The sequence below is a fragment of the Tasmannia lanceolata genome, unplaced genomic scaffold (assembly GCF_043159265.1).
Source record: "Tasmannia lanceolata isolate RefF3 unplaced genomic scaffold, GAP_Taslan_0.1 ptg000003l, whole genome shotgun sequence".
Lineage (NCBI taxonomy): Eukaryota > Viridiplantae > Streptophyta > Magnoliopsida > Canellales > Winteraceae > Tasmannia > Tasmannia lanceolata.
Genome location: NW_027518680.1, coordinates 8,862,519 through 8,878,857, shown reverse-complemented (window position 1 = coordinate 8,878,857; position 16,339 = coordinate 8,862,519). Strand labels below are relative to the sequence as shown.

General features: G+C 38.5%; 2 protein-coding genes across 5 annotated transcripts; both read right to left on the bottom strand.

The window, feature by feature from the left end:
- Window positions 1–3,800: 3,800 nt before the first annotated feature.
- Window positions 3,801–9,829, bottom strand: LOC143850159 (protein NRT1/ PTR FAMILY 7.2-like). 4 transcript variants are annotated; one of them, XM_077359448.1, is made up of 6 exons: window positions 9,712–9,811; window positions 9,023–9,075; window positions 8,511–8,676; window positions 7,893–8,110; window positions 6,434–6,990; window positions 3,801–4,708 (listed from the first exon to the last, which is right to left on the bottom strand). In XM_077359448.1, the coding sequence occupies exons 2-6, from the start codon at window positions 9,059–9,061 to the stop codon at window positions 3,850–3,852; spliced, it is 1,839 nt and encodes a 612-aa protein (XP_077215563.1). In that variant the 5' UTR covers window positions 9,062–9,075; window positions 9,712–9,811; the 3' UTR covers window positions 3,801–3,849. The 4 variants fall into 4 exon arrangements, with proteins under 4 accessions (XP_077215563.1, XP_077215564.1, XP_077215560.1 ...); XM_077359449.1 differs by having other exon boundaries at window positions 9,026–9,075; XM_077359445.1 differs by lacking the exon at window positions 9,023–9,075 and having other exon boundaries at window positions 9,712–9,829.
- A 1,684-nt stretch (window positions 9,830–11,513) lies between these two features.
- Window positions 11,514–14,138, bottom strand: LOC143860968 (pentatricopeptide repeat-containing protein At5g15300-like). Its single transcript, XM_077371840.1, has one exon. The coding sequence runs from the start codon at window positions 14,032–14,034 to the stop codon at window positions 12,415–12,417; it is 1,620 nt and encodes a 539-aa protein (XP_077227955.1). The 5' UTR covers window positions 14,035–14,138; the 3' UTR covers window positions 11,514–12,414.
- Between the last annotated feature and the right edge of the window lie 2,201 nt (window positions 14,139–16,339).

Here is a 16,339-nt window from a genome sequence, read left to right as displayed (position 1 = left end):
AATGGCATTTCACACATGTCCCATGCGAATGTTTCCAATTGTGCTTTGTCTCCATTTCCCTCATGTTTAATTGTCCTCATCACTATAACACTATTTCACTTGGGCCATCTACATCTACAACTTTGTCATATATGTCAAATGGGCTTACACTCCTGTGAGCATATACATGAGTTACCTTGAGTTACCTAATTACTTTTACTAATTCTCTCCATTAAGGAAACTGAAAATTCTAGCTCACCATGACTTGTATAGTACTTGCATTTAGTAGATATTCCTTTCTACCAAATGCTAAATAAGGGGAGATGCTATTTTAGTATTTTTACACCCAACCACGCCACCCCTCACCCCCACGTACGCCCACCCCCACCCCCACCCCGCCTTCTTTTAGTCCCTTCAACCCTTTTATTTATTTAAATAAATTAGGAAAGAGTAACAAGTTGTCAAGTAACTTTGGAAAGACTACAAAGTTTCCTCATTAAAAAAAAAAAATCCCTAAAGCCAATTTTTAGGGTAAAAATAGGGTGATGATAAATTTGCACCCCCTGTAGGATGATTCACACCCCTTTAACGTGAATTGATGTCAAAAAGCGTCAAAGTCTGACGCTATTTGATGCTTTTTTACTCTTTTTACGTCAATTCACCTTAAAGGGGTGCACATCGTCCTACAGGGTGTGGGAATGTATCATCTCCCTAAAAATAGTGAAGTACCTTTCCTTCTTCTTGCCTAATTTTTAGGTTCATTTTATTTATGTGATTTGCTAGCGTCCATCGCAAAAAGGCATTTCGGGGATGGTCTGTTGCATGTGACAGCAGCCAGCTCACATTTCAATAGATCGATTTTGTCTTCATTTATGAGGTGGCTGCTATCACATGCAACAGACCATCCACAAAATGCCTTTTGCGATGGATGCTAGCAAATCCCTTTATTTATTTATTTTTTTAGGTACGGGTTCTACAACCATTACTAAAATGACAAAAAGGCAAAAATCCTAAGAATCGGTCAAAAAGACAGAAACCCCTTTATTTTTGCGATGGATGCTAGCAAATCCCTTTATTTATTTATTTTTGGAAAAGAGGGGGAAGGATCCTAAAAAGGTACGGTTTCTGCAACCATTACTAAAATGGCAAAGCAAAAATCCTAAAAATTGGGCAAAAAGACAAAAATCCTTTATTTTTTAGAAAGAGAATAAAACTAAAACGACAAAAATCCTAAAAATTGGACAAAAGAAGAATTAGAGGAGAAAAGGAGAAATTATGAAAAATAAAAATAAAATAAAAAAACCCATAAAATAGGGTAAGAAGAAGGAGAAGAAAAAAAAGAAGCAAAAAAAAAGAAAAAAGGAGAGGGCAATAAGGAAGAGAAATAAAAAACTGAAAAAAACCCACAAAAATTTGAAACACTTGGGCAAGAACAAGAGAAAATTGAAAACTAAAAGAAAACTATAAAACGTAAGCAAATACCTGATTGGGGTCAAAATTGACACCCAATAGGTGGCTTACATGTGTCCAAGGTAATAAGGTAATTCCACACCTTGCATATGGAAGCCCTAAAAACCCTAAAGGATGTTTCGAAAGCTAGCCACCATAGGCAATCCTAGAAACCCACCGTTTTGGGAAACTTAACAATCACACGATAGTCTTGGAAACCTCTATTCCAGGAAAGCCAGTAGTCGAGGGATATTTATAAAATCCCTAATTCTAGATATATTTCCCAATCCGGGAAGGAGACTTGGGACTCGAGGAAACTGAATTCGCCTAATATAGAAACTTACCTAATCTTGAAAGATCCCCAATCAATCAGGAAAGTACACTCTAAAGGTAACTTTCCTCTTCTCTCCAAGGCTCTCCACCTCTATAAGCACCCCCAAGGCTCAAAGGTACGGGTTCTGCAACCATTACTCTCTAGCATTCATTACGTATCTGTAACTGGTCGTTGACTTAAGCATCGAAGGACCTTCGCGGAGGACAAACTCCGGGTGGTCTTGTGACTGTATGTTCATGTGCGCAGGCAGCTCTTCCCATCTTCAAAGCCATCTCAGTGGATTTCAATTTTTGGCCGCAACAATTCCTTTTTAGGAAAAATGCGCTATCCTAGAAAAAATAGGCACGGCCTTGGAAAACACACATTCTATGCAAACACATGCAGTCGCACACGCGCACCATCGTGGACAAATGTATACACACTATCTTGGCAAGAAAAACCATAAGCAAATCATCCTAACAGAGATTCTAGCTAATATCAGAGTTCGAATCATTCACTTGGGAATGACATATTCCCCCAACCCCAGAAGCCTCCTGTTTGCAAATTCTTTCAATCTCAATGTCGGCCCTTCAAACATTCCTGAGATTTTCTCTAAATGGATCCTCTAGCTAAAAGCAGATCCAAACTGAATATTGATGCCTCTCTCGAAGAAAACAGAGCATCTATTGGAGGTATCATCCGAAATGAAAAAGGTATGGCCTCCATTGGATTCTCGGTTAACACCTCGGAAAAAAGCATCCAACAGCTTGAAATGGAAGCAATTCATAAAGGAATCCTCTGGCCTCCGATGAAGGAATTGAAAATCTCTGGATTGGATCGGACTCCCTCACCTCAGTTCTAAACATCTTGGGCACAGTCAGATGTCACTAGAAGCAAAGACCACTCCTTCATTCAATTCACTCCAAGCTGATTAGTTAAGGAACTCTCTACAAACGGCAGAAATGACTCCCATCCTCATCATGTTGTGGCTACTAACAGAAAGAGAACTATTCTCTTGTTGCTTTAGATGGCTCCATTGCCCCCTCTGTCTTGCTCAATCATTGCCTGAAGTCATGGAAGTTTCTTCTCAGTTGATTATTCCTATTTCTTCTAGCTTTCTTTTACTTCTTTTTTATATATCTTTTCTAGCTTGGCGCCGATTCAGGCCCCCGTGTATCTCTGTTTTATATTTATTTTAATGAATCTCTGGTCGGGGTCCGTCTAACCCCAGCTTACCGATAAAAATAAAAATAAAAACATGTATTACCCCATTAGAATTAGCCTATTTATAATAATGGAAAATTGAAACTCTAAACAACATATGGATTTTTAGGGACAACAAATAGACCGCCAGGTAGTGTGTTTATTTTTCAAGGTAATGTGTGCTTTTCTAGGACAGTGCATGTATATATGTTAGTGTGTAGTTTTTTAACAAGGTACGTACTATTATTTTTTTGGGTTTTGTCTGGGGCACTCGTTAAGGTGCATTGGAAATGTAAATCTACACATTGTCTGAGAAAAAAGACTCAAAAGCCATGTAAAACTCTTAATCCCTATGTAAATTTATTGTAGATTTACAATTTCAATGCACCTTAACGAGTGCCCCTGGGCACTCGTTAACAAAAACCCTTAGTTTTTTGGCACTTTCTTTTGATTAATTATATTTTTCTTCTTTTTGGTGGGTTTCTATTTTTCTTCCGACAAAGAAGAAGAAGAAAAGAAACAGAAAATAACCCTTAAAATTAGACAAGTAAAAAGACATGAGTGTTTTACATGAATGCACTTAATTAGGAGATAGAGCCTAATGCCCTAATCTACAAATCTTTTGTACGGAGAAGAGTTGGTTTATGAACGCTCTTAATTGATTTGGTATGAACCTGTTTTCAAAACTTAATTCATCAATGTACCATTATCATACCCAAAATTTTGCCATATAGGTGGGCCTAGATTAGGCTTCTTATAGTATTACTCCCCTCAATATTATAGACAAGAGGAATAAAATGAAGAATGTTTTGCTCTCATAAATAGAGTTATAAGGATCAAAGCTCATCAAGACATAAGCAGTCAAATCTCCTAAGAGAAACAAATCCATTTAAAAAAAACTATGCTTAGACCCTTCGAAGCATCTCTACATCATCTTCCTTTTCAGTACTAGGGTTCTCCAGTTCAATGGATTTGTATCTCTTTGCACAAAACAAGTAAAATACAAAATCAATTACAGTCAAACCCGCCAGGAGGAAGTAGAACCGGTCCATGTGGCCAGTGTTAAGGTTTCCAGGGATCCAACCAGGGCTATTATCCCTTGTAGTGATTCTCATAACTATCCTAACAAGCAAGCTACTAACATAATTACCAAAAGAAATGGAAGCCATGCAAAGAGAACTCCCAAAGCTCTTAATCCCATCTGGTGCTTGGTTATTGAAGAACTCTAACTGACCCACATACATGAAAACCTCAGAGGCTCCTATCAAAGCATATTGGGGAATTTGCCATAAAATGCTCAATGAACTTGAATCTTGTGCCACTATAACCCTCTTTAGTCTAGCTAACTCTACAATTCCGGCCGCAACCATGGCCAGCATTCCGATCACCAGTCCCACACCCATGCGTTGAAGCTCGGTGAGCCCATTAGGGTTGTTTGTGAACTTTGCGAGCAATGGAACGAGGATTTGTCGATAGAAGAGGATGAAGGTGGCGGCACTAAAGATGTCGAAGGCCGACATGCTTGCAGGAGGGATGTGGAAGTGTGCAATTTTGGTATTCATGGAGGCGCCTTGCTCTACGAAGAGTGAGGCCATTTGGGTGAAGACTACAGAGTAGATGATGGTGCAAAACCAAATAGGTAGCATTTTTAGCACACATTTTACTTCTTCCACTTGAGTTACTGTGCAAAGCCTCCATGGATTATTCTTTGGAGTTTGAAGGATCAAATCCTTCTTGGTTATGGTCGCTGCCTTGTCCAAAAACCTGTAAAAAGGGAGGAAATTGGAAAATTTTAGTCATCATACATATTGACTTTCATTTTTAAAAGCCATTGCATTTTACTTGTAATTGTTCATGTTGTAATGTAACAATTTTGAAAAGGAAAATTGTATTGCCACCAATATATTTTGATTCTTTCCACCAATTCTTTTGTATGGAAGTGTAAAGGAGATGGGTCAATATAGGAAATACTAGTGGGTGTTAGTACAAGCTCATTTGGAACATACCACCTTTTTAGCTCATGGTGATTTAAAATCTTAGACTAAGAATGTAGGCTGTCAATGCATGATCATTACTATATTTCTACAGGGAAAAACACATGATTCTAACTGTTTCGTAGAGGTTATGAATGCACTAATTTGGTTACGACACTTTCTCACTACCATGGGATTATTTCAAGTACAAAAGCAGACTTTAGTGCCCTTTTAGATGGCTTTAGATTATGTAAAAAGCTAAACGGGTACCATATCTCTATTGAATTTGAGAGCAACACTATAGTGGATGCTAACTTACCAACTTCTCCAAACGCTTAGGCTTCACTTGCGTTCCCGGGAAAGCAAATCCCTAGAAATCAGCCTCTTTTTTCATTGACAAGACATAATTCTGGTTTTCACTTGCTTTCGTGAGAAAGTAACAAGCCTAGGTGGAAAATGTCAAATAATGACATGGAAATTGCCAAAAATGATGTGGAAATGTCTCTTTTCTCACAAGTGTGGGAAACCAAATCCCACTATTTTGGTTGGATTTGCTTTCACGGGAACACTAGTGAAAAAAGGTGGGCAAGTAGTTTCTCGAGAAACCTTTTCCTGCACAGTTCCTGGGGACGTGAACAGGCGCGGGAAACCTTCTCCTACATAGTTTCCCAGGATTTCTTTTCCTAATGCCACGTCAGATTCCAGGGAAACCTTTTCTTTTCCTTTCCTGGCAAACACTTGGCACATGTGGTCTCACTTTGGGCCAACCATCGCATGCGGATTTTTGCTATCCGGGAGGTTTGAGAACTCGAGACCTTTGGCTCTGATACCATGTTAACTAACCAACTTCTCCAAAAGCTTAAGTTGTTGGAGAAAGGCGTTATTTATCTTTTATACTTTAACAAATGACCCAAAAAAAAGTTCTAGATACCATAAAAAAAATACTTTTGGAATGAGATTCACATTTATTGCGAGACGAACGGTACAGCTGACACCTAGGCCAACAAGGGATGTTTTACTCAAAGATAAGAGGCAACACCTTGGCCAAGGAGTGTTTTACTCAAAATAAGAGGTAGTACCACAGATGGAGGGATCTTCCCAGTATAGCAAGAAAAATGCACAGATGTGATAGATTGGCCTTACCTAATCTAAAGACGATGGTATTTCCTCTCTCTCTCTCTCTCTCTCTCTCTCTCAGTGTGGAACTGTTTCCGATTAGTTTTAAGTCCGTCTAGATTGGTTTCTCAAAGCCAAGGTGTCACCCTGTTAAGTATTAATAAAATTTTCGGATCTGCCCTGTTTTAGGTACCTAACCAATATGCAAAAAGCTCCAGAGCTGATGGAACGCGTTAGGCAAGACCCTTTCAACCTGTACCATACCATACCAGGCTGGGTCATACCTAGTCCCATACCTAGGCAGACCCCCCACTCATCACTGTATAACACCTTGGTTGATACACAATTCCAGGTTAAATTAAAAAAATAAAAAAATAAAAAGTTTTGGTCTCTTGCTTACCCAAATTCTTTACTATGGGTGATCTTCCTACTCCCTGCAATCGCAGACTCTTTCCCTTCCAACTCGTACAAGGTCTCTTCATTAGTAGTGACGCCCCATTTCCTAGCCGCAGCAACGAGTACCTGAGCAACACGTGATAATGGGTTGCCACTTGGGCGAAAGTGGCGGTAGCGAGGGGTCCCTAGCCAAAAGAGGAGAAGAGCTAGTGTGGCTGAACTTGTTGCTATCCAGAATCCGAGAGGCCACTTACCTGAATCCTCAAAGTAAACTAAGATGGTGTTGGAGAAGAGAGAACCAATGTTTAGGGCTAAGTAAAAATAGCTGAAAAATGCTGTTTTAGAGAGCCTTTCTCCAGGGTCTGTTACATCAAACTGATCGGCTCCAAAGGTAGCAATTGATGGTTGGTACCCACCATTTCCAAAGGCAATTAGATAAATTGATATGTAAAAGATCATACTTCCACCGTTGGATACAGGCATGCAGTCTAATTTTCCGTCTCCACAACCTGCTGGCTTGATCAACAACATCCATGATGATAGTGACAAGAGCATTAGACCCTAATTCACCAAAAAATTAATCGAATCAGTAAAAGCTACACTTATATAAAAGACAAGATGAGTTAGTGCAATTATCAAAACATGGTAGTGCCAATAACACTAGCCTTTGTTTTTAATAGCAATAGCCTGTTTTTTCATACCGAAAAACTCATCATATATAGGGGATCAGTGGATTTTTTGAAAATTTTGTATAGATATTTTTCCTTAAATAGTATTCCGGTGAAATTTTTTCTTAGGAAACAACACTATGGCATGGTTTTTTTTATTGAGATTCTATAAGGCTCTATTCACTTGCCTTCTTGAGAAAGGAAAGGAGAAGAAAGTAAGCCAAATTTTCCCGTGATTGGACATGATTTGACATTTTCCGCCGTTCACTTATTTTCTCGGAAAAGCGGAATTACACAGTTGGAAAATATAAATAATGACGTGGAAAACCAACTTTCTTGCACTTTCCCTCTAAATTTTCTTACCAAAAGGGTGAGAAAATCACTTTCCTGAGAAAACCACTTTGCCCGTCTTTTCCTTTCTCGGCCAAGTGAACAACGGAATTTTCTCACAATTTCTTTTCCTTTCTTTTCCAGTTTTCTACGTCATATTCTTTTCCTTTCTTTTCTTTTCATGCAGCTAGAAAACAAGTGAATAGAGCCTAAGGAATTTTTTTTAGTGTAAAAATCTCTTATTATCAAATTAACCTTGAAAATTTTGATTTTTACAGAACTTCTTTTGAGGAAAACATTTTCAGTGTATCCAAGCATGCCCCTGAAGTTAATTTCAGATGGAGGGGTGGTATAAGTTCTTTTAATTAGACATGGCTAATGTTTGGAATAGAAGAAAAATCAAATTACAAATTCACATAATTTCTTTGATTTGGAAACTTAATTAAAGGACTACAGATGTATTACCAACACAAAGATGAGCTGAAACACTGTGCACGTCCGATATCGTCCCCAATATGAATCACTGAGGAATGCTCCCACAAGTGAAAAAATGTAGACGGTTCCCGTCCATTGACTAACGTTATTCGCAGCATGGTCATTTTCTTGTTGCAGAACCCTTGTCAAGAACAAAACCAAATTCACACCAACCCCAAAGAAAGCAAGAGTTGCTAGACCTTGATTCACTGTGAAAAATGTATAATAACATAAGCATGTGAATAAGCATATAATGATTAAATAACACCAACTCTTCTTATAGCTTAAGCTTTTGGAGTAATTGGTCGTTTCACAGGGCATCATAGCTATTGCCTAGAGGCATGCCCCGAGTTCAAAACCCAACAACTCCTTGATATTAAAAATTCATGTGTATTACCAACCCAACAGAGGGGTCAACATGTGCCACATGTAAGGCTAACCCTAAAAAAAGTATAAATGATTATGTGACACCAACTCTAACGGCTTAAACTTTTGGAGTAATCCGTCGTTACACAATAGAGCAAAAACAATACAAGAGCATTAATTTTTTATTTTTTTATTTTTTTTTCGGGTCTGATCTCTTTATTTAATTATTACAAATTTGATTACCCAATAATAGAATTGCTGATTTCCACCCTCCTGTGCATGCTTTGATTGCTTGGTTTCCTTTTCTATCAATGGAGCCATCATCTGTGGTTTCATTAGAAACCGAATTTCCTTGATTCTCTTGTTTTTTCACAGCTTCGGAAGCTCCAAAATAGTCATCTTCTCTAATCTGTGCAATAAATTAAGAAATATAAGAATAAAAATCAGAATTTTGAATAACATTCATGGAAGAACCAATAGGGAGTGTCTTTCCATGCTTACAATTGGCACGAGATCTTAACCGTCTGATCATTTATCTACCAGTGGTTATGATCATTCCGTCAATGTTTGAGAATTAATTGGTGGGCCCGAGGTACATGATGTCACAACATCAAAATTACAAAAAAGGAAATGATATTTCCACCTTCTTTACCAGCAAAAGACAAACAAAAGGGAGTGGTAATATCATTTCTCGTTTTAAAAATATGACTAAATGCCATATGGTAAACCATATTGAGTATCTACGAGTCTCATACCACCTTAAATGGAAGATCTTTCAACTCCGAAGCTGCCATAATAATATATCCTTCTGAAAAAAAAAAAAATAGAAGAAAACACTTAAGATTTTTTATATAATCGACCATTTTGGTATAAAAAATGAATATTGGCACTAGCCTGTTTTAATAATCGCACAAACTCAGCTTGTTCTTTTTTATTTAATTGACTTCTGAGAGCTTTTTGGGAACTGTAATAACCTTTGACAGATGTTTAAATAATAAGAGACAAGATGGGTTAGGGCAATTATCAAAACATGGTAGTGCCAATAACAGTAGCCTTTATGAAAACTAATAATTAAGGGTATTTCTGTCCTTTTGTACACCACATGTTGTCCCTATTTGGGTGCATAGACCATATTCTTCCTGCTGCTTAATCCAAGCATGGGGTAGCAATAACATCTATAAGAAAAGGGTTTTGCTAACAAGCGCCCTAAGGGCACTAGTTAAGCATCATTTTATAGCCATTGGATCATGAACTTACGCATACTTTGATACTTTTACACAAGTTTTGAGATTTTTTTTCCTCAAAGCATGTGTAAATTCGTGATCCCGATGGCAATTAAATGATGCTTAACAAGTGCCCTAGAAAAACCCATAACATAAAATAGGAATAATAATAGAAAATCAAGAGGAATAATAATAGAAAAAGAGGAGAGAAACATGCATACCAGAAGAATAGAGAAGAAAGGTTGCAAGTGAGATGAGTTGAGAAATGAAGGGAGGGGTGGAGGCGAATATATAGGAAAAGAAAAGAAAAAAAGGGTCATTTTCGAAAATATTTTTGGAGAGAGGGACGTAGGGAAAAATTAATGAAATTTGTGGCCGATAGTAAAGAATGTCACTGTTTTTGGAAGGATATCTACCACGAACTGGATTGTTTCTTTCGTAGAGATGCTTTAGTCAGTGGATTTAAACACCAATGAAAACGATATTTTCTATCTGGATTTTGTTCTTCTTTTTTCATTTGTGTAATATTCACGTCACCTTTGCTGAATCTTACAATCCCAACCCTCTAATATGTGGAGATTTCCAGACCATTGGCCTTTTTATCAGGCCATATTTGAAGGGAAATCATAGTCCCACTCCCTTGTTTCAATAATGGCATCATTGGGAATTGTAATCAAAGTGTAAAGGGTTTTTTTTTTTTAATGGGTAAGCTGGGGTTAGGCAGGGACCCCTACTGGTTTATTTGATAAATAGAAATTAAAGATGATACAATATGAGGCATAAAACAATCCATGACTGGGAACGAGCGAGAGATGGAAAACCAAGGCTTAGCGCATATGGGCGACAATCACTAGGCCTAAGAGATCTAACTGCTCAACCCTTGTGAATTACATAATCATCTAATTTGGTAGGTGTATAGTGGGGTCTTTGTGAGCGTAAGTGTAAAGGGTTTAATTCTGAATCAAGGGGCTTTCTCATAAAAAGGTTGTTAACAGCGCCCCGTTTCTTAATCTTAACATTAGAAAAGTCGGTATCAAAGTCGTAAACATGGGAAAGAGTCATTATCAGGAGCAGAATACCAATAAAAGGGGCTTTCTCATAAAAAGGAGGGCCCTTGCTAACTCCAATTTGTTTTTGTATTTTTGTATAATTTTTTCCTTTTGGTCAAAATTCCAAGGAGTCATATGAAGTATTTAGTCAGTTTCAAAAGAAAGAGGGGTTAGAAGGCCAATTTGATCAGTCTTTAATAGAACTCTCTCTCTCTCTCTCTCTCTCTCTCTCTCTCTCTCTCTCTCTCTCTCTCTCTCTCTCTCTCTCTCTCTCTCTCTCTGCGTGCGTGCGTGTGTGGTGGGGGTAGCAGCTTAGAATGATTTTTTTATTAAGGTGTTAGGGTTTTTGTTTCTAAATCAGCACGATGAAGAGATCCAATGTTCTTTATAGAACCAGTCAATGAGGTAAAGATCAATGAGTCCTAAAGAAAGTCTTTATCATCCCAAGTGCCGTAATTATTTTAGTAGGAGCTGTAGTTGATGAGTTTGAAACTATAGGGTTAACGTTGAATGTGTCAAAAAACTTGAGGGGGGTGTAACTGTATTTTTCCTTCTTTTTTTTTTATGGGTAAGCTGTGTTTTGGCAGGGACCCCTACCGGTTTTTTTGATTAAGAGAAAGATGATACAATAATAGACACAAAACCATCCCTAACATGCATTTGTAATTTTGGCTTTATGAATACATACTGTTATCTTCCAAAAAAAACAAAACATCCCTAACTCAGAACATGCGAAAGAGGGAGAACCAAGGCTCAGCACATATGAGCGACAAACACTAAGCCTAAGAGATCTACATGCGCTAATTTGTTAAGGGTATATTGGGCTCTTTGTGAGGTCTTGGCCAATTTTTCTTGTGAACTTCCTGCCATGATTCCTGGGTTGTTTTCTTGTTTAAATTAAAACAAAACCAGAAGTATACTAAAACAACACAAAAAACACCCTTCTTCAGTGCTCCCTACTCCAAACACAAAGGGATAGAATTTTATTTTTTTTAATTTGACAAAATATATTTATACTATGAGAATTACATTGGGGACCAGAGGTCCCAACTTGCATTTACATAGTATGATGAGTCAAGACTATAAAAGGGATAGAAATATCAATGACAAACTTCCCTCTATCCATACCTTCTTTCCCAAGATCATCCGCCATAACATTTGCCCGACCAGATGTTTGTTTGAACTTTGAGCTGTGGTGCAATCTCTCCATAAAGATTCTATGCCTCCACGATAACGCTCCCTATAAATGCTTTCACACCCATAAAATTACATTTCTTGAGACCTCGTCCACCTAGAGATGTCTAGCCATCTCAGCATTGCAATTACGAGAAGCTCTGCCTAAAAAACTCTCACCTCTGCCTCATCTGAGCCAGTTTCGCCGGCTGGTCTGGACAATGGTTCGATTATTTCACCCAATGAATTTCTAACAATTCTCCCCACTCAGACAAGACCAGGATTTCCACACGAGAAGCTCAACTAAATAACATTACCCACCTATGGAAACAACCATCACATCTTTCACTTCAATATCGAGCGTCCGTTGTCTACAACCTTCTCTCAGTAATAAGAATAATAAATATACCCCATATGTTAATTTTCCAGGCTGCCCATCTAACAATATCCATCTTAATCTCCCTCATAATCCTGCCACCAGACATTTTTTCTACTCAAGAAATCCTAATCTCTCATCTCATTACCATCATTCAAATTAGGCTTAGAGTAAATTGTGAACCCTGATCAAACAACTCTATTTCTTGAATCCAAATTAGGCTTACAGTCCAACAGAAAATGCATGAGCTGTGTAATTTGGATTCAACAGTTCTCTCAAGTGACGTAAATTGTGAACCCTGTCAAATTAATTTCATATCATTTGGATCAAACAGCACTCTTTCTTGAATCCAATTTCGGCTTTGAATCCAACAAGAAATGCATGAGCTCTTTATTATCTGCCTCTATTAAACTACAACCAGCCTCTTTCCTGACTCCTCTATCATCCATCAGCCTCCTAACTCTCTCTACACCATTCCACTCACCCATAGATGCATATATGTTCGAAAGCAACACATAGTCCCCACTTTCGTCCGGTCTCATCTCAAGAAGTCGTTGGTTTGCATGCTCACCCAACTCAACATTGCCATGAACACGACAAGCCCCGAGCAGAGTCCTCCATATGATGGCATTGGGTTTGATCATCATTGTCTCTACAAACTCAAACGCTTCGCTCAATAGCCCCGCACGTCCAAGAATGTCTACCATACAACCATAGTGCTTAATATTCGGATTGATACCATACTCAATTCTCATAAGATCAAAGTATTCGCGGCCCTCATAGACCATCCCACCATGACTACAGGCTACTAGAACTCCGACGAAAGTAATCTCATTTGGCCTCACTCTCTCTCTCAGCATCTCTGCGAATAAGCATATTGATTCCTTGGCATATCCATGGAAAGCCAAACCACAAATTATCGAGTTCCACGTTGATACATCCCTCTCTCTCATTCCTCTGAAGACCTCAACAGCTCTCTCTATACTTCCACACTTTGCATACATGTCTATAAGCGCATTTCCCAGAACTATACTTATTTCCTTCAAACCCGTCTCCATAAGAGAGCAATGTATCCTCCGCCCGATATCTAGAGCTCCAGAGTCCGCACAGGCAGACAACAAGCTTAACAATGTGACCTCATCGGGTTGTTCCCGTGCTCTTTGCATCTCTTCGAAAATCTCCAATGCCTCCACATGAGCCCCGCACAACACATACCCCGCGATCATTGCATTCCACGACACCACATCTTTCTCGGGAATGTCATCAAACAGTTTCCGAGCGCTCTCCATCTCACCCCTCTTCGCATAAACACTAATCATAACATTCCAAGAAATCAAATCTCTCTCAGGCATTTCATCAAACAGTTTCCGTGCAGTCACAATCTCACCCCGTCTAGCATAGCCCGCCAGCAGAGCAGACCATGCCACCACATCCCGATTCTCTGATCCTTCAAAAATCACTCCGGCAACATTCAAGTCCCCACAATTGGCGTGCAAATTAATGAGGCTGTTCCTCACAAACGTATCAGATTCGAAGCCTAGCCTTACAATCTTGCCATGGATTTGGTTTGCCATGGAGACCCAAGACAGTTTGGTGCACGCCTTGAGAAGAAATGGAAAGGTGAATTTATCAGGTCGGAAACAACTTTTTTCCAACTGGGTATAGAGTGAAATTGAGTTTATCGGGTTGGAGCTTTGAGCTGATCCTCGAATCATGGTATTCCATATAAAGATGTCTGGGTCAGAAATTTGTTCAAACAGTTTGTGGGCATAATTTATGGTACCGGATATGGCAACGGCAGAGGCGTAGATGAGCTCTCGTAGTGAAGAGAGATGTGAGTTGAATCCGTTAACCACCATTAATGCGTGGATTTGCTTTAGAGCTCGAAAGCTCGTACAGAGTTTCCATGGGCCCCAACTTAGTCGTTGGTGGGATTTTCTTATCATGCTCTATTCCAGTCCAGTAATACAGGCTAGAATCGGACACAGGTGGATTGAAGGAATTTTCTGGAAAGGTTTGGAAAAGAGAAACTTTTCCAAATTTTCTTACTATTCTTATTTGTTTGATAACAATCGAATAAAGTTACATCCATGGTTTAAAATTTCGGTTTCGGTAACCGTTTCGGACCCACCAAAAACCGAAATTTCGGATTTTGCTGAAATTTCGGTCCGAAATTTGGTAGAAATTTGGTAATTTGGTTCCAAATTCCATACCCAAATTTCGAAATTTCGGCCGAAATTTTGTAACACCTTTTTTTTTTTTTTTTAATAAATAATGTCATTAAATCAAAATTTCAGATCTAAATTACAGAAAATCCGAAATTTCGGACATCTACCACAATACTAAAGTTCTCCAAAAATTGAAAACAAGATTGAAGATTTGAATTTAATGAATAGGTCATTTTATGGTACAATGGTGTAAATGGTCAAATGAGAGGCTATTGGCGTAGGTAGGGCTGCAACTCGGGTCGGGCGGGTCGGGTTTTGGAGAACAGAGAATCCAACCCTACCCGAGAAATATCTCGGGTCGAGTTTTTTTTCGGAAAACCCACGATTCCCAAACCCGGCCCTACCCATGATAAATCTCGGGTCGGGTCGGCCTTTTTCACGTTGACGCAATTTTTTAATGAAAATTCTTGTTTGGCAAGCCAACTCAACTCATAGAAGCAGAAATTACACTTACATTACACTTGAATCAAACAATGATGTAATTACACTCACATTACGCTTGAATCAAACAATGCTGTAATCAAACAATGTTGTAATTACAATCAAACAATGCTGAATCAAACACTTGAATCAACTCAACTCATAGAAGCAGAAATTACACTCACATACAATAACAGTGGGTGCGTGGGTTTTTACTATTAACTTTTAACTAACAATAGAAAAAAATGTACATACTATAACTTATGTAACTCGGGTCGGGTCAGGCCCTTTCAAACCCGGCTCGACCCGAGATTCATGCGGGCTTTTGAATGCTCAACCCGGCTCGACCCGAAACCCATGAAACCTAAACCCAACCCAGGCTATTTTCCGGTCGGGTCGATGCGGGTCGGGTAAAACCCGGCTCGAGTTGCAGCCCTAGGCGTAGGGATAATTTGGGAATACATGGCTAGACAAGTTACCACCAAGCAGGGGTGCAGCTTGGGTTGGGTTCGTCTTGAGCCTACCCGGAGTTCAAATGAACCCAAACCCCAACCCAACTTTACAAACTTCGGACATTAATCTCACCCATTTTTTTAATTGGGTTCATTTAATAATTTAATATTTTAAAATAAATGTTAGGCATTTTAGTAATCACAATGTAGACTTTTTATATGGGACATGAATATGCAGCCAAAAATTAGTCTGGCCTACATGAATGGATGTTCTAAATCATTCTATTCTTGGTCTCTGTTGTATATAGGCCATTCCTTGAAAATGAGTGAGATGAGATGATTTTTACCTAAAGTGACTAGAAACTTCATAGTTGGAGGGAAGCTTGCTTCCCCACAGCTAGCTTTGGAAGTTAAACTTCTTCTCACTTCTCATATTTACAGTAAGCACGCCTCCGACACGCTTCCTATGCATTTCTTCTGTATTAGCTCAATTAAGAGTACGTTTTATATTTTGGTGATAATTTTTCTTAACAGTGTTTTCTTCTTTTGATAATGCCAAAGGAACGCATAAAAAAATGGTATATCTAAAACTTAAAGACTTATGTTTAAGTTTTAAATGAAACTTATGTGGATCTTCTTCCAAAAACTTAACATTAAATCTACCTGAATAAATCATGTTAAACTATAAATCCTTAAAACTTGTAATTTTAAGTAGTTGAAGTCTTCTTTTACTAATAATCCTTACCTACAATAACCCTTCCTACTTAACATACTATAATCTTACTTTGCTTATACGCTTCTTATTTGCTTCTAATGCAGTTTATTAAATGTTTCATTTTGATTTTCAATGACACTTCCAACACATTTCTTCGTTACTTTTTTTTAGAACTTTCTGTTTCTTAAATTTTTTTTTTCCTAAACCCCTCGCTTCCCGCATAGCTTTTCGCTCTCGCTTCCCACTTTGGCACCTATGGACCCTTTGATTTGTGGATGAGTCAACATTGACATTTTCAATGTATGGATCATACCTTGCCCGTCCTGGGACTCTAGTCTCAGGTCTTTTGTGGAGAATGTGCTGACTAATGAACTCTCAAAGCATGGAGCATTGCTAGGCTGAGCTCCTATCCCCAAATGCCGCTTGGCTTCTAAGA